Source organism: Xenopus tropicalis, chromosome 5 (genome assembly GCF_000004195.4).
Source record: "Xenopus tropicalis strain Nigerian chromosome 5, UCB_Xtro_10.0, whole genome shotgun sequence".
Lineage (NCBI taxonomy): Eukaryota > Metazoa > Chordata > Amphibia > Anura > Pipidae > Xenopus > Xenopus tropicalis.
In genome coordinates this window covers 116,454,260-116,473,099 of record NC_030681.2, presented here as the reverse complement: position 1 = coordinate 116,473,099, position 18,840 = coordinate 116,454,260, and the positions used below count along the sequence as shown (strand labels likewise).

At 37.2% G+C, this 18,840-nt stretch overlaps 1 protein-coding gene across 1 annotated transcript; it reads left to right on the top strand.

Annotated features, from left to right (window-relative positions):
- vn2r1p lies at positions 1–17,325 on the top strand. The gene is made up of 6 exons (XM_012963442.3): positions 1–408; positions 6,064–6,355; positions 6,945–7,808; positions 13,621–13,845; positions 14,767–14,890; positions 15,577–17,325. Exons 1-6 carry the CDS (start codon positions 182–184, stop codon positions 16,569–16,571), a joined length of 2,727 nt encoding a protein of 908 aa, XP_012818896.1. The 5' UTR covers positions 1–181; the 3' UTR covers positions 16,572–17,325.
- Positions 17,326–18,840: the final 1,515 nt, after the last annotated feature.

Genomic DNA, 18,840 nt, shown 5'->3' with positions numbered 1-18,840 from the left:
AGCACGGATTACATGACTGACAATCGCACTATGCAGTGTATGAAGAAACATCACTTTCTTTCCCTTGGGTCTCCATATTGTTACACAGGCCAATAGCAGAAAGCAGTATCTCTAGCAAGGACTTAGCACAGCTTCAATAGACTTTCTCCTTGATGATCTTCATTTGGTATCCCTTATCAAGATGGCAAGCAAGATTTTTTATTTACTTTGTATAATATATATTTGTCTACAAGACAAAATTCATGTTAGGGGACAAGAATGCCGACTTATAGGAAAATTTGATCTACATGGATTTCTGGAGTCAAAAAACCACGAGTTAATCATCGGAGGAATGTTTCCCTTCCATTTCCGGACCATACTGCAAAATGATTCCGCTATGGAGGAACCCAAGTCACCAAAATGTGAAGGGTGAGTAATTATTAGCACTTATTATATCTAAAAGAAAAATAAAATATGGAAAAAATGTTAATGCAATAAATAAGTGGGGCATACACATAATAATGGAATATTGTTCTATAATATTTAATATTAACCAGCCACAAGTGCCTCAGCCAAAATAAACTGTGATGAGCATATATTACAAACAGGGATTGTGTTTCACAAATGTGCATTTGTTTCTGATCCCTAGGCATTATCAGTATGTAAGTTTAGAAGCATTTGCTGGCAGGGAACAAATAAACTCAAATTATCTTGTGAATTATTCTCCCTAAAATGCTTGTTATAGTGCACTCTTTGGAGACCAAATCCTTTATCATATAAAAGACATTTTGCATTAAAGGGGAAATTCTTCCTCCACTTTTTTCAGTTTTGTTTTTTCAAATAGAACATGTAACTTTCTATAGTTGCTTTATTTGAGGGTCTTGAGATTCATTCCAGCCAGGACACTGCCTGCAAGGAGTTTGTAGGTCCTTATTGTGCTTGATTTGGTTTCCTCTGTGTACTCTGTTACCTTTTACACTCCAAAAGTATACAGGCAGGTTAATTGGCTAAAAACTGACTCTACTGTGAGGAAATGAGAAAGGGACCTTAGATTGTCAGCTCCACTGGGGCAGGGACTGATGTGTATGATGTATAATCTCTATAAAATTCTGCAGAATATGTTGGTGATATTGAAATAAAGGCAAATGCGTAATTATGTAACTAGTTATTTGCCTTTTGAACAACACCTAAGAGTACAGTGTCTCCCTTCCTCTCTCTCTTTTTTTCTCTTCTTCTTTTCTCTTTCTCTACTAGAGCTGGTCCAAAACATTGACAATAAGTGATTAATATATGAGTCTAAAAAGTCTTTAAAAGTCCCTGGAGCCACAGTCTGCATTGTTTTAGAAGTCGTTACTGTTCTATTAATTACCAGAGACTTTGATCCAGTTCCTTGATTTTTTTAATTAGTGAATCTCTGAGTTTCCATGGTGATGGAAATGTCTGGTGACTTCTAATATCCATATATTTTACAATAAGGGGTACATTATTCCCTTTTTATCTGACAATTAGTTAAGCATCAGGTTTTCTGTGTGTGTTAGCAGGGTGTACTGGGAGGCTGGAAGTGCCTGGACATTTGCTTAGTGTGACACAATACATTTGGCTTCATCCATTCAGACAGCTGGTTGTCTTGGACTGAAAGATTGCTTTTCTATTTTCTTTTAAGTTTAGGTTATTGTTGAACTTCAGTGAATAGTAAAAAAAATTAACAGCAGCATTTAATCCAATAGGTCACCCATTGCAGAAATCTTGTTAAATGTAGCTTTTTATTCCAAAATACATGCCAATGGCATAAGATACAATAAATGTATTTTATATTTTTGAAATAGCATAAAACCAATAAAACAATGTATCAGGGGACATGGAATATATTGCAGAAATAAAATCTAATGCACAATTACAACTGTTTATGCAGATTCATGCTAAAAGACAAAACTTACAAGGATTTGCATATTGTTGTCTGGAATTGCTTGTTGTAAATTGCCTGCTGTAATACACATTGTATAATGCTGGCCTCTTAGTAGGTCCTGGATTTTTATCTCACTGTATACTTGTACTGTATACAGTTGAGATGACAAAATCTGACTTTACTTACTGATAATATTGCTGCATTGGGGAAATTTGACTGTTTATTTATTTATTTGACTTTTGTCTATTAAAAAGAATAGAATTGGCCTTTTCATATGTCTTATGACCTGGACTTGGCACTGTAAGGGCAATGACATAAATTGCAATTTTTGCTTCTCGAATAAAGATTTTTTTGTTTTATTGGTCATTTAATGAATTAGTTAATACGTTACTCTGCATTGCAGTCAGTAGAAAACATTCTGACTCATGTGTGGAAAGCTTTTTCTTACTATTTCTGAAAGAGTGTTTGGCAAGGTTTTTCATACAGATTCTTCAACCCTTGTAACAATGTTCCCAAGGAACAATCCAAGCCATGTCTTCTGTAAAGCTCACATTTGACTAGACTGCTAGAAAGCACCCTAAAACTTCATACATAGGAACAGAAGTTGCTAAACAAAGAGGTAAAGATTTTTTTTGTTTGAATATTGTTAAATGCAGCCCTTAATACTTGGAAATTAACATCACTACTTTAAACAGTGTGATTCCAAAATATACATTCAGTGAATATTATCTACAGTATGTCATATATATATATATATATATATATATACACATCTGGTGGGCACATACCCTTATTGTTGTATTAACCTGCTATTTGTTACATTTCTAAGCTTTGCAAATGAACGACCAACCTTAGAGAAAAGGGCCACTAGAAAGGACTAATTGCCTTGCCCAGCATTAGGAGTCCTTGGTAATGCAAAGTGCAAAAGTTTAAAACTGGTGTTTTACAAATATACATTTGATTTTAGTTTTTATTGTGCATTTGGCTCATTATGGGAAATGCAGAAAGTGGCATATGAAAGTGGCATATGATGCACATGATCTGTTCATTTTACTGTATAAAGCTGGGATCACTTTACTGATCATGCAGGGAGAGGCAGTGGTGTATAATTAGAAAATGGCAATGCTAGGACCCACAACATATTTTTGTTCAAAAAAATGTGTTCAGTGTGGGGTCAGATAAAAGCTATGCATATATATACACATATATGCATTCAAAAGATTAACGCCACCTGAGGACACCTCTTTTCATTAGAACTTTTATATTTAGCAGTGTAGGTGGGTTTTCACAGTGAGGGCAGTGAGGTTGGGGAATGCCCTTCCTAGAGATGTGGTAATGGCAGATTCTGTTAATGCCTTTAAGAGGGGCTTGGTGAGTTCTTGAACAAGCATAACATCCATGGCTATTGTGACACTAAAATCTACAACATGTATAGATCTTGATATATATAGATATACTGCACGTGAGGGTATAGATAGGTCGGTATGTGTTTATACTGTGGGTGCCCTGGGGGTTCATTTGAAGTTGAACTTGATGGACTTTGGCCTTTTTTTAGCCCAAGTTAACACACAGAGAAGATCTTTCCATTACTATATTTATTGTTTATTTGATATTTGAGGAGACTGAAAGCTGTTAGATGAAAGGGTTTGGTCCAGCAAAGTTCAAGAGACTAAGTTATTTGTATATGCAGATGAGGGTGGTGTTTGTTTATATGTTTTAGTTCTAAGGGTTTCTCTCTTCTGTTCTGAGTGTATCATTATGGTCTGGGAACTGGGGTGCATATTGTCTCTGCCACACCTGCACAATATAGCAAGCATGTTACTTTAACTTAGGCACCCCTAAGCAGTTCAGTAGTTGAGATTATAGGAAATATGTCAAGTGAATATATTTCCTTATGTCTAGCTTAGTTGTCTTTCCAGATTAAGTTCAGGGAAGCTAGGAAACAGAGCCTGGTATCTGACTGAAGAAGTGAGGACAGGTTCTCCAATCTACAGTCTATGCCAGTTATTCTGGTTTTGCACTTAATCAATAGGTTGCAGCTGGAGCCTTATAAATAAGTGTGCTGGTAGCAGGGAGTTAGAAAACAAACATATGCTGTGCTCTGTGTTAACAACTCCACTATAAATTGTGCTTTGTTATATTTTTAGCAGGGCTTGAACTAGGGGTAGACAGAAGAGGCACGTGCCTAGGGGGATTAGGTGGGGGGAAGCTGGTCATGTACCTCTTCTTCTGCCTAACCCCCTTCAGGCCCTTTTGTAACTCCAAGCTGAGGGAACAACTTGTATTTTTTCACATTTTTTTTTTGCACAAAAATATCTGCTTGTTTAGTTAGAGTTCAATGGAGGACCTGGGGAAATTGTCAATTGCTGATTTAACAAAATACGGGTTGTATGGGTAGCTTCACTTATGTTCGTAAATCTGTCCCTTTGTAACCCTAAATCTTGCATTAGACACAGTAAGACTTTTTGAGGCATTTTACAAACTGGTTGCACTTATGAGTGAGGGTGGCTGTTCTTTGTATACCATTCCCTAAAAAGTAGTCCTTTAAAGAACATCAACCCAGAATATAATTTTTTGCCTAATAAAAGAAAACAAAATTCTAAGCAGCTTTGCAATATACATTCATTACAAATTTGTAATGGTTTTTGAGTTATTTATATATATAATTGCTATTAGAAGCAGTGTTTGTCTGTCCTTTTCTATTCTCTGCCCTGGTGGCTCTGGCATTTGAAACAATGTAACAAAAGGCAGCAGACTGACAGACCTGTCTTGCTGGAGGAGACTGACCTTTGCAACATTGTTCAGCAAGTGTTGCTTTCAATAGCAATTACATTTACTAATAACTTTTAAAGCACTGACATTTTTTGTAAAAATGTATATTGAACAGTAGAGAGTATATGAGAGAGCTCTTATACTACATGAGTGCTAAATGCAACATTGATGATAAACTAATCATAAATGAGCCCCCAGTTTCCCTCTATATGTTCCAAAAGTTTTGGAGAGCAACACAAGCATGAAAAAAGTTCCTGGAGGTGCCAATGAGAGCTATAATTGGCTATTTAATAGCCCCTATGTTGACTGGAAGCCCACAGAAGGCTCTGTTTGGCAATTACACTGGGTTTTATACAACCAAAACTTGCCTCCAAGCCAGAAATTCAAAAATAAGCACCTGCTTCGAGGCCACTGGGAGCAACATCCAAAGGGTTGGGGAGCAACATGTTGCTCACAGGCCACTGGTTGGGGATCACTGACTTAAGGTATGGCAATCCAAATAAAGGAAAGAACCTTTATTCAGAAAATCCCAGGTCCTGAGCATTCTGGATAACAGGTCCCATACCTGTATCTTTCTTATTCAGACTCCCACTCCTACCTTCCTACTTGTTGTATGTTTTATATTACAGGTTACTATATGTATTATATTAGGGGTTACTAGATCTGGTGCAGACTCTGAGTTTGTTACAACATTGTTACATTATTAATATTACATTTATGTTTTTATGCAACTTTTGTTTAATTCTTAAATCAGGACAAGGTTGTTTCACATATTAACAGGATTGGTGTACAAGGACATTTTGCCCTGAGCAGTACCGGGCCAAGCCGGGCACCCTAGGTAACCTGATCGGCTTGGCCTGCCCACTGCCAACATCCCCCCGTGCACAACGGTGCATGCGCACACAGGGCGGCGGGGGGTTACAGGGGCCGCTGCACAGTTGGGTCCGGAACCCATGGTAGGTGACAGAGGAGGTACCTGCTTGGTGCTACCCCCCCACCATTACGCCCTAGGCAGGTGCCTCTTCGGCCTAACCCTAGTTCTGGCCCTGGCCCTTAGCACTCGGCATAAGAAAAGCCCTAAGGGAGGTAAAAAAAAAAATAAAAGTAAAAACAGCATATTCTGTAAGAATTTTAGAAATATATTGTATATTATCTGTGTTTATAAAGCATGGCAGGGATTCTGGGAGTTGCAGGTTAACAACAGCTGGAGGCCTGTGGCTTAGATATTTGATTTATGAAACACCACCTCCCCCAGGTAGGGGTCCATGACTTCCTGCATTGTCAAAGGTTCCCTTCTCTAAAACTCTATCCATGTATATTACTAAGCAATACTTGTATACTATTCAGTTACAGTTTACATGTAAATTAAAATCCTAAAATGCCAAATTTCTCTTTCCTTTTGTCAGGTTTAATTTCCGCAGTCTGCGCTGGGCCCGAGCCATGATCTTTGCAATCAATAAAATAAACAAACAGAGGGACATTCTCCCAAACATAACGCTAGGTTATCAAATTTTCGATACATGCTTCACCATTTCCAAAGCAGTGGAAGGAACCCTATCATTTTTAACAGGGCAAAATGAGACCCACCCTAATTTCCGCTGCAGCGCCGGAGCTCCCTTGGCTGCCGTTGTTGGAGCTGGAGGATCAGCCTTATCAATTGCCACAGCCAGAATCTTAGGGCTGTACTACTTCCCACAGGTACCTTCATTTTCAGTGATCTCAGTTTTATATTTAAAACTCTTCATAGGTATGTTTTCTAGATACGTGTGCAGTTGAGTTATTAAAGAGGGACATAATTAACCTGTTTAAAGCAAATATTGACTTATCAATGAGAGCTGATACTTTGAGGTTACCAGATGACTTTACAATTCGGGGAAACATCTAATAAATGCATGTTGCAGGGCTACACTGATTGCATTCAAATTAAAGTGCAGTTTTGCTGGAATTTTCAAGTTATCTGGTGACCCTATTATAATATGTAAAGAGACTTCAGGGTAAGTTAGAAAGAGAGTTTCAGTTTTTAATAATTATGGTTTTCTGGAAACAAAAAATAGGGTGTACATTAGGATTGCCTAAGCATAAATGAAACCTTACTGGTTACACCTCAGGAAGTCCCTATACCATAAAAAGGAAAATTATAAATCCTAAATATGATGTGATTGTTTAAAACTATGTACCAGTTCTATGTGACAACCAATTAAAAACCAGCATTTAAAAGACTATTCTTATTAGTACTACATAAGCACACTCAGTTATAGTGAACAATGATAACATTGTTTCCTTTCAGGTGGGTTATGCTTCATCCTGTTCCGTACTTAGCGACAAGTTCCAGTTCCCATCATTTCTTCGCACAATAGCCAGTGACACAACTCAGTCTAAAGGCATTGCAGCACTTGTTACTTATTTTGGGTGGACCTGGGTTGGAACTATAGCTGCAGATGATGATTATGGGAAATATGGCATCAAACTTTTCAAAGAAGAGGTGGAGAAGAATGGAGTTTGCATCTCTTTTTCTGAAACCCTGCCCAGGATTTATAATAAAGATTCAATAGATAAAATAGTGGCGACAATAAGGAAGTCCACAGCCAATATCATTGTCATCTTTTCATCAGATATTGATTTAAGTTCATTAATGGAAGCCCTAGCAGAAACTAATATCACAGGGAAAACATATATATCCAGTGAGGCTTGGACAACATCCGCACTAATAGCTAAACCTAAACATTTTCATTTTCTTGGTGGCACAATTGGCTTTGCAGTTCAGAGAGCATCCATACCAGGTTTTGAGGAATTTCTACATGACATACACCCAGAGCATGGAAATGATGATTTGGTGTATGAGTTCTGGGAGGAGGCCTTTAACTGTACTTGGCCCACAAATCGAGCATTATTTTATACAAATATTAGTTTGGAAGCAGCAATGGCTGGACGGAAAAGAGATGTTTCGCCTATACCTTGTACTGGAAGAGAGAATCTCAATACTTCCCTCAATACATACTCAGATGTATCTGAGCTGCGGATAACATACAATGTTTATAAAGCTGTCTACACCATAGCACATGCTCTTCATGACCTAGATGTCTGTGTACCTAAACATGGTCCTTTTCCCAATAATGAATGTGCAAATGTACTTGATTTTGAGCCATGGCAAGTAAGTATAAGCGCCTAAATATGAATCAGCGCCACAATAAACTCTGCTAGTATCCTGGTCTAAATAGAACAATGCATTGGTTCTTTCTAATATAGGGGATCTGGATAAAACCTGGAAGTTTGCTCTTATCATGAGCCCATTAATGACATTTTAAATCTATATTTGTATGTGTTTGCATGAATACATGTAAGGTGTATGTGGGAAAGGGATACATTCGTAAAAGATAACTAAAGCTTTTCATATACAACATTGATATAGACTCAGTCCATTATATTTCAGTTGGGATCAAGTACATGGTACTGTTTTATTATTACAAAGAACAAGGGAATCATTTAAAAAATTTTTAATTTTTTAATGAACATGCAATCTATGGGTGAAGGGCTTCCTGCAATTCTGAGATTTCTGGGTAAGGGGTTTCCAGATAACAGATCCCATACCCTTTATAGGGATTTAGATTTAAGAAATAATGATTGGCAAAGACTTACTATTAGTGCATGATGAGTTCCATAATGCCATAGCTGTCATGTGACCAGCATATGACTCAACCAACAAACTAGAAAGCTTTCCTAATGCCTATGAATGCACAGGGCACACATGGCTGTGTTTTTATTGGTCTAACAAATCATATGTTCTAGGGTAGATAGTTAATCCCCTTAGATAAAGTATTAGCAGCCAGTGTTTTGATAGGAGTGCATAATGGGTGCATTAAATACAACCCTCAGGAAGAATTTAATTCACTACACTAATATAACAACATATAACAACAAGCAAAATTCATGAGACCATTCATATTCAATATTCAAAATAATATTTAGCATATTCTGTATTTATAACATGGCTATTTCCAGATATAATTTTTAATAAAGTATTGAAAATGACTCGAATTTCTAAAATCTAACCCAGAATCCTTCTCTTCTTTTATAAAATGCTGCATACAACTTCATATTCCATTTAACCTGATATCTGTATTACTCTTTTTGCTGAAGACGAGGGTTGAAAAAGCTTCATTTTTTTATGTCAGTTTCTCCAATGTCTTAACAATTTCTTCTAAATTTGGTGAACAAAATATATTCATTTCAAATTGACAATCATTGACAACTTAAATCAATAGTATACATTAAATCACATTTCAGTGAGTCAGTGACTTGCAACAGTATTTTTTTCACATATCCCCAGTTTAAGTTTCACTTTTTAACTAGAAACAGACAAACAAAAAAAACCAAAAAACACCAAGGTGCATAGTGTTAAAACCAGCATTCGCCATCAATTCATTTGATGCAAGTCAGTAGTGCCTATTGATGCAACATTCTGGTAGAACCTTGGAAATACTGCCATGTCCACCATGGTAATTTTAGGGTTCCCTTGTGTCAAAAAATGGAGTTCATACAAGATGTATATTAGGAAGTGAGATTTTGTTTATTTGACATTGCTAGTTGGGAAAGTTTAGGCCAAGAAGGTCAGGCTTTGGTCGTGTTGTGTTTAGGCAGGTAAATTTTATTGCAACTATATGCAGGGCCCCTACCCTTTGGTGACTGATCCCACCATATATGGGTAGAAAGTGCTGGGTTGGGTTCAGGTTGAGAGATTTCTGAGCCACTTATCACTATTGTTCAGGCAGTAGTTAGGCCTATAAAGGGATCCCGTTCTCAGCCTGAAAACTATAGGCCTGTTAGTCTGACATCAGTAGTAGGAAAAATTTTGTAAGGGGTAATAAGGGATAGGGTACTTGAATACATTGCAGTTCACAATACTATTAGTTTGTGCCAGCATGGTTTTATGCGTAACAGATCTTGCCAGACTAATTTAGTCGCCTTTTATGAGGAGGTGAGTAGGAACCTCGATGCTGGAATGGCAGTTGATGTCATCTACTTGGACTTTGCTAAAGCGTTTGATACTGTACCTCACAGAAGGTTAATGATCAAATTAAGAAATATTGGCCTAGAACATAATATTTGTAATTGGATAGAGAACTGGCTGAAGGATAGAGTACAAAGAGTGGTGGTAAATGGAACATTTTCTAATTGGACCAGTGTGGTTAGTGGAGTACCGCAGGGGTCAGTCCTTGGTCCTTTGCTTTTTAACTTGTTTATTAATGACCTGGAGGAGGGCATAGACAGTACTGTTTCTATTTTTGCTGATGACACAAAATTGTGCAAAACTATAAGTTCCATGCAGGATGCTGCCGCTTTGCAGAGCGATTTGACAAAATTGGAAAACTGGGCAGCAAACTGGAAAATGAGGTTCAATGTTGATAAGTGCAAAGTTATGCATTTTGGTATAAATAATATAAACGCGAACTATCTACTGAATGGTAGTGTGTTGGGGGTATCCTTAATGGAGAAGGATCTAGGGGTTTTTGTTGATAACAAGTTGTCTAATTCCAGGCAGTGTCATTCTGTGGCTACTAAAGCAAATAAAGTGCTGTCTTGTATAAAAAAGGGCATTGACTCAAGGGATGAGAACATAATTTTGCCCCTTTATAGGTCCCTGGTAAGGCCTCACCTTGAGTATGCAGTGCAGTTTTGGGCTCCAGTCCTTAAGAAGGATATTAATGAGTTGGAGAGAGTGCAGAGACGTGCAACTAAACTGGTTAAGGGGATGGAAGATTTAAACTATGAGGTGAGACTGTCTAGGTTGAGGTTGTTTTCTCTGGAAAAGAGGCGCTTGCGAGGGGACACGATTACTCTGTACAAGTACATTAGAGGGGATTATAGGCAGATGGGGGATGTTCTTTTTTCCCATAAAAACAATCAACGCACCAGAGGCCACCCCTTTAGATTAGAGGAACAGAACTTAATTTGAAGCAGCGTAGGTGGTTTTTCACGGTGAGGGCAGTGAGGTTGTGGAATGCCCTTCCTAGTGATGTGGTAATGGCAGATTCTGTTAATGCCTTTAAGAGGGGCCTAGATGAGTTCTTGAACAATCAGAATATCCAAGGCTATTGTGATACTAATATCTACAGTTAGTACTAGTGGTTGTATTTATAGTTTATGTATGTGAGTGTATAGATTGGTAGGTGTGGGTTAGGTGTGCTGGGTTTACTTGGATGGGTTGAACTTGATGGACACTGGTCTTTTTTCAACCCTATGTAACTATGTAACTATGTAACTATATTCTCTGCATTCACCAGCCACATGCATCTTCATGGTCTAAATCGGACTATTAGGCCACAGTTACAGTCACACATGGCATACTGTCCACTTATCTCCACCTGTGTTTTTTAGGCAGATAGAGAGAAGTGGATCTGCTCTCATCTGCAGTTCCATGTAGCTGTACTAAGAGGCACAGCATTGGCCTGAGTGCAGCTACATGGAGCTTCAGATGTGAGGGGATCTGCCTACAAAATGCAGGAGGAGAGAAGCAGAAGGTACACTATGTGTGACTGTGGCCTTAAGGGCTCTGGCACACGGGGGAGATTAGTCGCCCGCGAACAGGGAGTTAATCGCGGGCGACTAATCTCCCCCGTGTGCCAGAGCCCTAAGCCGATTTGCTCCAAGGTAATGTAGTTTATCTACAGGGGAGTGATAAGAATATAGACTTTAGCAGAAAGCTTTATCTGCTTTTATCTATTTCTGCATGCTTCACTTAGTGGCAGAAATTATTAATACATTTTAATACAGTTTAAAATTATAAATCAACAGTTTAATCCAGTTAAAATTACAAGTCAATATCTACATTTTTTTTAAGTGTATGTATTCCGAGCAATCAACTCAGATGGGCAGTGATGATCTTAATGGTGGATACTGCTACTAACTAAACCCCTAGCCAGCCTCTGTTTAACTACAGAAGTTAGCTTTCGATTTTATTTTTTTATCCAGCCATTAGCCAATCCTCTTACGCAGTCCCAAGCTCCTATCATACACATTTGCACTTATTAGAGATTGGTCTTGGATCCTAGTCACTTTCACTTGTGTCCTTTATGTAACAAGCACACATCCCTATATACACAATGCCAGAATGGCCAGAGGACCTCTTCTTACTCCTCCAAATATACTTTCTTACAAGAAACTTTGTTAGTCACAAAGAACATAAATGCTACAAGAAAAAAAAAACATAGCAATAAATATATCAAGACTTTTCTCTTTTCTTCTGCCATAAATATGAATCTACTCCATTACCTTGTAAATTCCTTATGCTAGGCAAATGGCTAATAAATACTGCAGAGCCTGGATGGTTACATGTGGGAAACTGCCCCACACACTTTGTAACATGATTATTAAGAGACAGCAATGTGATGTACTAATTTGCTGGGGAGGGAAGTAAACAGCCATTAATATAAGTAAGTAGTGAGAAACCACTGGGAAACAATAATAAATGAGATAAGTGCACATGGCATATAGAAGGAAAACAATATCTCTCTATCTCTATCTAAACCTTTTACTCATATTCTCTTGCTTGTTTCCTGCCCCTGACCTCCAGCTTGTTGTTGACTCTCCAATCCTTGTCCACACTTTCTATTCCACAGAGGGCCTTGCAGATACCTCTGGTCTAAAGGGGAAACTTGCAATCCTTTGCTTAGGCTCTGGTGGCCACAGAGAACCTTGGGGTCTCTGAAAAGGGAAAAGCATGTGGCTCTTGATTTATGCTTGGTTTTTGTGGCAGATAGATAATACCACTTTTAAATGTGGTTGTAAAAGTCCTAAAGTTTTAAGTGGTATAGGTCTCCCTCTTATTCTTGAGGGGTCATTTACAAACACAAGAGCAGTGTAAAAGGGCAAATTCAGACACAAATCACCATTCTTTTTACCCACCATTTTTATTTACCCACAAATGTGACCAATGTAGTATAGTGAAGTCATTATATGTAGGTTACATAGTTACAAAGTTATATAGTTAAGTTGGGTTAAAAGAAGACAAAGTCCATCAAGTTCAACCCCTCCACTGAACCTCAGTGCATATATATACAGTATATACACATATTCTCATACTGACCTATTTGTACACTCACATATATATCTATATATACCAATACACTAATTGTAGATTTTAGCATAACAATAGCCTTGAATATTAGCCTTGTACAAGAACTCATCTAAGTCCCTCTTAAAGGCATTAACAGAATCTGCCATTACCACATCACTAGGAAGGGCATTCCCCAACCTCACTGCCCTCACTGTGAAAACCCCCTACACTGCTTCAAATGAAAGTTCTGTTAAACTATTCTAAAGAGAAGGCCTCTGGTGCGCTGATCCCTTTCATGGGAAAAAAGAACATCCCCCATCTGCCTATAATCCCCTCTAATGTACTTGTACAGAGTAATCATGTCCCCTCACAAGCTCCTCTTTTCCAGAGAAAACAACCCCAACCTCGACAGTCTCACCTCATAGTTTAAATCTTCCATCCCCTTTACCAGTTTAGTTGCAGTCTCTGCACTCTCTCCAGATAATTAACATCATTCTGAAGCTAATGTAAGCAAGGACAGATGAAAAAATATTAACTCAGTGTGTAAAACAGAAATTTACACTGAAAACTTTCTGCCCCATTAATTTTACAAGTGAAGGGTTCAGATCTATTTGTAGGTTGGAAAAAAATGATCTTGACTAATTACTTTTTGACATGCAATTTTAGGCCAGTTTGGGGAACAGCAGGCAAAAGACCAAGATTACCCTGTGAGTCATTGCCCCTATATTTAATTAATAAAAAAAAATGATGCTACATTTGAATAAAGTGAATAAAGTAAATACTTTCCCAACCACTACTGCCATTTACACAGTTACCAAACAAATCTGCTATATTTGTTGAGTGAAGAATATGTATACATCCTATTATTTAATATGTTGCTCACCATTATGTGTACTGATGTGTTCTACAGCTGATGTATTACTTGAAGAAGGCTAAGTTTACTTCGTTAAATAATGAAACCATCTCATTTGATGACTCAGGAGATATAAAGGGTCACTATGATGTTTTAAATTGGCAGTGGAAGGACAACCAAACCATGTCCTTTGTAAAGATTGGATATTACAAAGATCTTACTTCGGGTTATGAATTTAAAATTGACAACAGTTCCATACTCTGGAATACACCAAACACAATGGTAATTTTACATTATTTATTTATTTACTAGTTTTTGTGTATGCTTCTATGCGTTCAAGGTAATTCTGCCTTGAAATCTATAATGAAACAAGTTGGCTATGCTGGCTAATATAGGGAGTTATTCCAGTTTATTAGACCAATGCTACGTACATGGCCAAAATGGCAGCCTAACCAAACACTATCTGGTTGATAATCTTCCCGGTAGCTATTGGATAATGGAAGATCTTTTTGGGGAGGACTGCATGGGGCTCACATCTCTCCTTGCATTTGTATATCCTATTGTGATTCTTGGCTCATTGCCCAAATTGGGCCAAAATCAACTCATTTGGTGACTTTGCTTGATCTTTCTGTTCATGGCATGTTTTATATATAAAATATTGCATTTATTTACCCATACCACTTCTTTAATAAATGGGCTAAACACCATTTGACTAAATATATATTTTTTTAGTGTAATTTGAGTGTCCTAATAATTCTCTTCTTCTTGGTGAATTATTTTACTGAATTTCACAATGTACTTTTAATGACGCTGATTCTTTTTAGCCTCACATCTGAGTGCCTTAATGTATATCTTATGCTGATAAGATTCAGTTAAAGTATGATCTGGAAATTTAGGGTGTTTATCTGTATTTATGCTTCCAGGTAACTGTCCCGCTGACACTTGCATGTCTCTCTATCAATAATCAATAAGTGCTGGTTAATAGCCTCTAACATTTTACTTCAAATACAAATGTATTTCCTTCCTATGAATATGTTAATAAATTCTTCCTTAAAACTAATTTTAGTGAAAGATGTGCAGTGAGTTTATAACAATACTATGTCCATTGAATGCCAACCAACAAATTAATGTTAAATGCAATTAAATTATTATAGATCCTTAAAAATATTTTTAAATGTAATGTATTCTGTTATTTTTCTGTAGCCTCCTCGCTCAGTGTGCAGTGAGAGTTGCATTCCAGGGACACGGAAAGGTATTAGACAAGGGGAACCAGTCTGCTGCTTTGACTGCATTGCGTGTGCAGATGGAGAAATAACTAATGAAACTGGTAAATCAAGAATAAGTCTATTGCGCTATTATCCTAGCCTATGTTATTGTAGGGTCTTCCTTTCTGCTGTAATTATTGATGCGTGTATGTACAGTAAATAATCAATTTGAAGTGCTGAAACTGAAGGAACCGAAATGCACATCAGAAACTGATAATTAATCATTTTTGTTAAAAAGTCTACTTTTTCAGCACATGAAAGAATGCATCCTAATTTTAGCAATAAGTCTAAAGTGACTGGACTCGCTGAGTAATTTCAAAGAACATTTCACCACTCACCCTTCACATTTAGGAATCTCTTCAGCATTATAAACCATTAAGGGTAATACAATAACCAAAATCCAATCACAGTGGTGCCATTGGACATATTCATGTAGATGTTAGTGAGCTGGGAAAGTGAAGCACAGTTACAATGGTACCATGAATCTGCCAGGGAATCACCTACCACTGAAGCTGGTCAATGAGTGGTGGAAAATTTTCAAGCCAATTAGATTTATCACTGCTAGATACTGTATATCATGTACTGAATGAATAAAAATCTTCATAGACATAGTACATTCCAATAGGTGAAGGTAGGTAGAAGCATGCTGGATTAGAAAGTTGAGGTCTACAATCTATGGACTGATACAAATACTAGATACACTTCTAACTCTGAAACCACTACCTATTAACTCTTTTTTTATTTCCAGATGCAAGAGAATGCATTTCATGTCCATCAGATTTCTGGTCCAATTCGCACAGGAATGAATGTGTACTGAAGGAAGTGGAATTTCTGGCAACTGATGAAGCTTTGGGGATCACACTGATATTCTTGTCTGTCTTTGGAGCTTCACTTGTTATTGCCTTCACTGTTGTTTATATTATGTACAGAGAAACAGCATTAGTCAAGGCAAATAGTCGCAGTCTGAGCTTTCTCATTCAGGTTTCTTTAGTTTTCACTTTTATGACTTCAGTTCTTTTTGTTGGAAAGCCAGAGCAATGGTCTTGTATGGCACGCCAAATTACCCTAGCTTTGGGCTTCTCCCTCTGTCTTTCCTCTATATTAGGAAAAACAATTGTTTTAATGTTAAGAAAAAAGTCGGCTAAGTCAAAACTTGCTGAAAGAGGCCACGATGCATTGAAACCTGTATACCAAATCATTGTCGCAGTTATTGGCTTGACTATTCAAGCTGGCATCTGTACAGCTTATTTACTTATCTATCCCCCTTGGGTTTACAAAAACATGGAGTCTCAAAATGTAAAGATAATTCTTGAGTGTAATGAAGGTTCTATTGAATTTCTATGTTCTATGTTTGGGTTTGATGTTTTCCTGGCAATATTATCCTTCATAACTGCCTTCATAGCCAGAAAACTGCCAGATAACTTCAATGAAGCCAAATTTATTACTTTTGGCATGCTGGTCTTCTTCATTGTCTGGATCTCATTCGTTCCTGCTTACTTAAGCACAAGAGGAAAATTCAAAGTGGCTGTTGAAATATTTGCTATATTGGCATCCAGTTTCGGTTTACTTGGTTGTATATTTGTCCCCAAAAGCTACATCATTCTTCTAAAACCAGAAAGAAACACTGAAGAAATTGTCGGTGGTAGGGCTGCCACTAATGACAAGAGTGCCCCCGCTACATCTGCCTCAATCACTAGTGAGATTAACAGTACAACAGTCTCTACAGTTGTACTCGATGATTAATGCGTTCCCATACATTCATTTAATTCCTTTACATGAGACATGATCTGATCAGTACTGTTCCAAAGATACAGCAGTTTGAAATTGTTCATGTAAAATTCTGAGCGGGTCAGTTGCATAATACTTTGCAGAGAACAAATATTTCAAAGTTCTATAGTATGGCAGCCATAAATGGGAAAAACAACTCGCTAGAAATAATCTAATTTTATACACTGTAGCACAGAAATCTTTTAATATCTCTATAGAATTTTATATCTTCGGAAAACAAAAGTGTTTACAACTTGCACAACATTTTCAGTTCTCAGACAAAACACGTGCAGTGTGTAAGTCGTGACTGGGTGTGTGTTCTGTACATTTAGCCTGAATGTGGTGGATTTAAACTTTTAGTGGAAATAAGCCATGGCACAGTTAAAGATGATGTTTACTAACATAAGTTTTCACTAATGACTTCCAGTTAATTTATAAATGGAGTTGAACTCACTGTACCAACTGCTATAATTCCCATCAAAACTAAAGGGTAAAGCAGAAGAAAATAAAAGGATTATAAGATTATTTTATACAATGGGTTATGAATACTTGAGTACCTGATTACTATATGTATGTACTAAATGTACTAAATGCCACCCTTTAAATATATTACACAGTATATTCAGTTATATAGGTCACAATGTACCTTATCAACTTTATATACAGGCATGAACTATCTTACCTGGAAACCCGTTATCCAGAAAGCTCCGAATTACGAGAAGGCCATTTCCCATAGAGTCCATTTAAGCAAATGATTTCCATTTTCTTTAATAATAAAATAGTACAGGTATCAGACCCCTTATCCAGAAACCCATCATCCAAATTATGGAAAGGCCATCTCCCATAGACTCCATTGTAATTAATTAATTCACATTTTCAAAAATAATTTCCTTTTTCTCTGTAATAATAAAACAGTACCTTGTACTTGATCCCAACTAAGATATAATTAATCCTTATTGGAGGCAAAACAATCTTATTGGGTTAATTACTGTTTAAATAATGTTTTAACAGATGTTAGGTAGGAGATCCGAATAACAAAAAGACCCCTTATCCGGAAAACCCCAGATCCCGAGCATTCTGGATAATGGGTCCCATACCTGTACTTTGTACTTGATGGTAACTAAGCTGAATGAATCCATACTGGTGGCAAAACACTCCAACTGGGTTTATTTAATATTTAAATCTTTTGTTTAGGAGACTTAAGGTATGGAGATCCAAATTATGAAAAAAACAAAGTGGCAAGGACATTTTAATTGCATTGCACACTGTATGCCCCATAGTAGAATAGTACAGGTATGGGATCTGTTTTCTGGAAATCCGTTATCCAGAAAGCTCAGAATTACGAGATGGCTATCTCTCATAGACCCCATTTTAAATCAAATAATTCACATATTTCTCTGTAATAATTAAACAGTACCTTCTACTTGATCCCAACTGAGATATAATGAATCCTTATTGGAGGCAAAACAATCCTATTGGGTGTAATAATATTTAAATGATTTTTAGTAGACTGAAGTTATGGAGATCCAAATTACGGAAAGGCCTCTTATCTGGAAAACCCCAGGTCCCGAGCATTCTGGATAACAGGTCCCATACCTAAATTACTTTTTCTAGTATCCATTTATAGCAAGCAAGTAAAATGTCATGACTGCCAGTGCAATGGGTTTTTCCTTTTTTGTTTTGCCTAAATAAGCACCAGAAAGCTATAAATGTGCCTATAAATTGAATTATAGGGTTTGTCAGTGTTTTTTGTTATATTGGGATTTGTTTTTCTTTTAGCGTCTGTAAGTTGTAAAAATATATGTGGATATTTACCAAAAATAAAGGCATGCTGTCACCATGTTCAAAGGCTTTTATTTACTTATGTTTCATATTAATAAAAGGAAAGTAATACTGGGGCAAACTGGATTTAAAACAGCACCTAAAGATGGCAAAGAGTAGGTCCCTTAGTTGGAGATGGCGTTGAGGCTCTGTACCCTATCTGTGAGCAGCATGCTATGCCAAGATTCTCTATTACACAAATATATTTGTTGACCACAAGGTAAGATGTTTGCAGCGGTGGGAGGGCACTTCTAGTGGTACAGTGCTGCTAAGGGCTGATTGATACCAAATATAAAATGTTTAGCTAATAGCACTGTATACCTTACAAAACATAGGCTGTACTGTTCATTTTTCTCTGCAGGTTGTGCCTTTTCCCCTACAGTGTGTCAGGGGGTGTGACTGCTCTCTTGCACAGGCTGGCAGA

Bases quoted from the DNA above. Each gene is read 5' to 3' on its own strand.
- vn2r1p (XM_012963442.3), top strand. From the start codon at position 182: ATGGCAAGCAAGATTTTTTATTTACTTTGTATAATATATATTTGTCTA. The intron at 6,356-6,944 runs GTACCTTCATTT...GTTTCCTTTCAG, and splicing joins GGCTGTACTACTTCCCACAG to GTGGGTTATGCTTCATCCTG. The intron at 7,809-13,620 runs GTAAGTATAAGC...TGTGTTCTACAG, and splicing joins TTGATTTTGAGCCATGGCAA to CTGATGTATTACTTGAAGAA.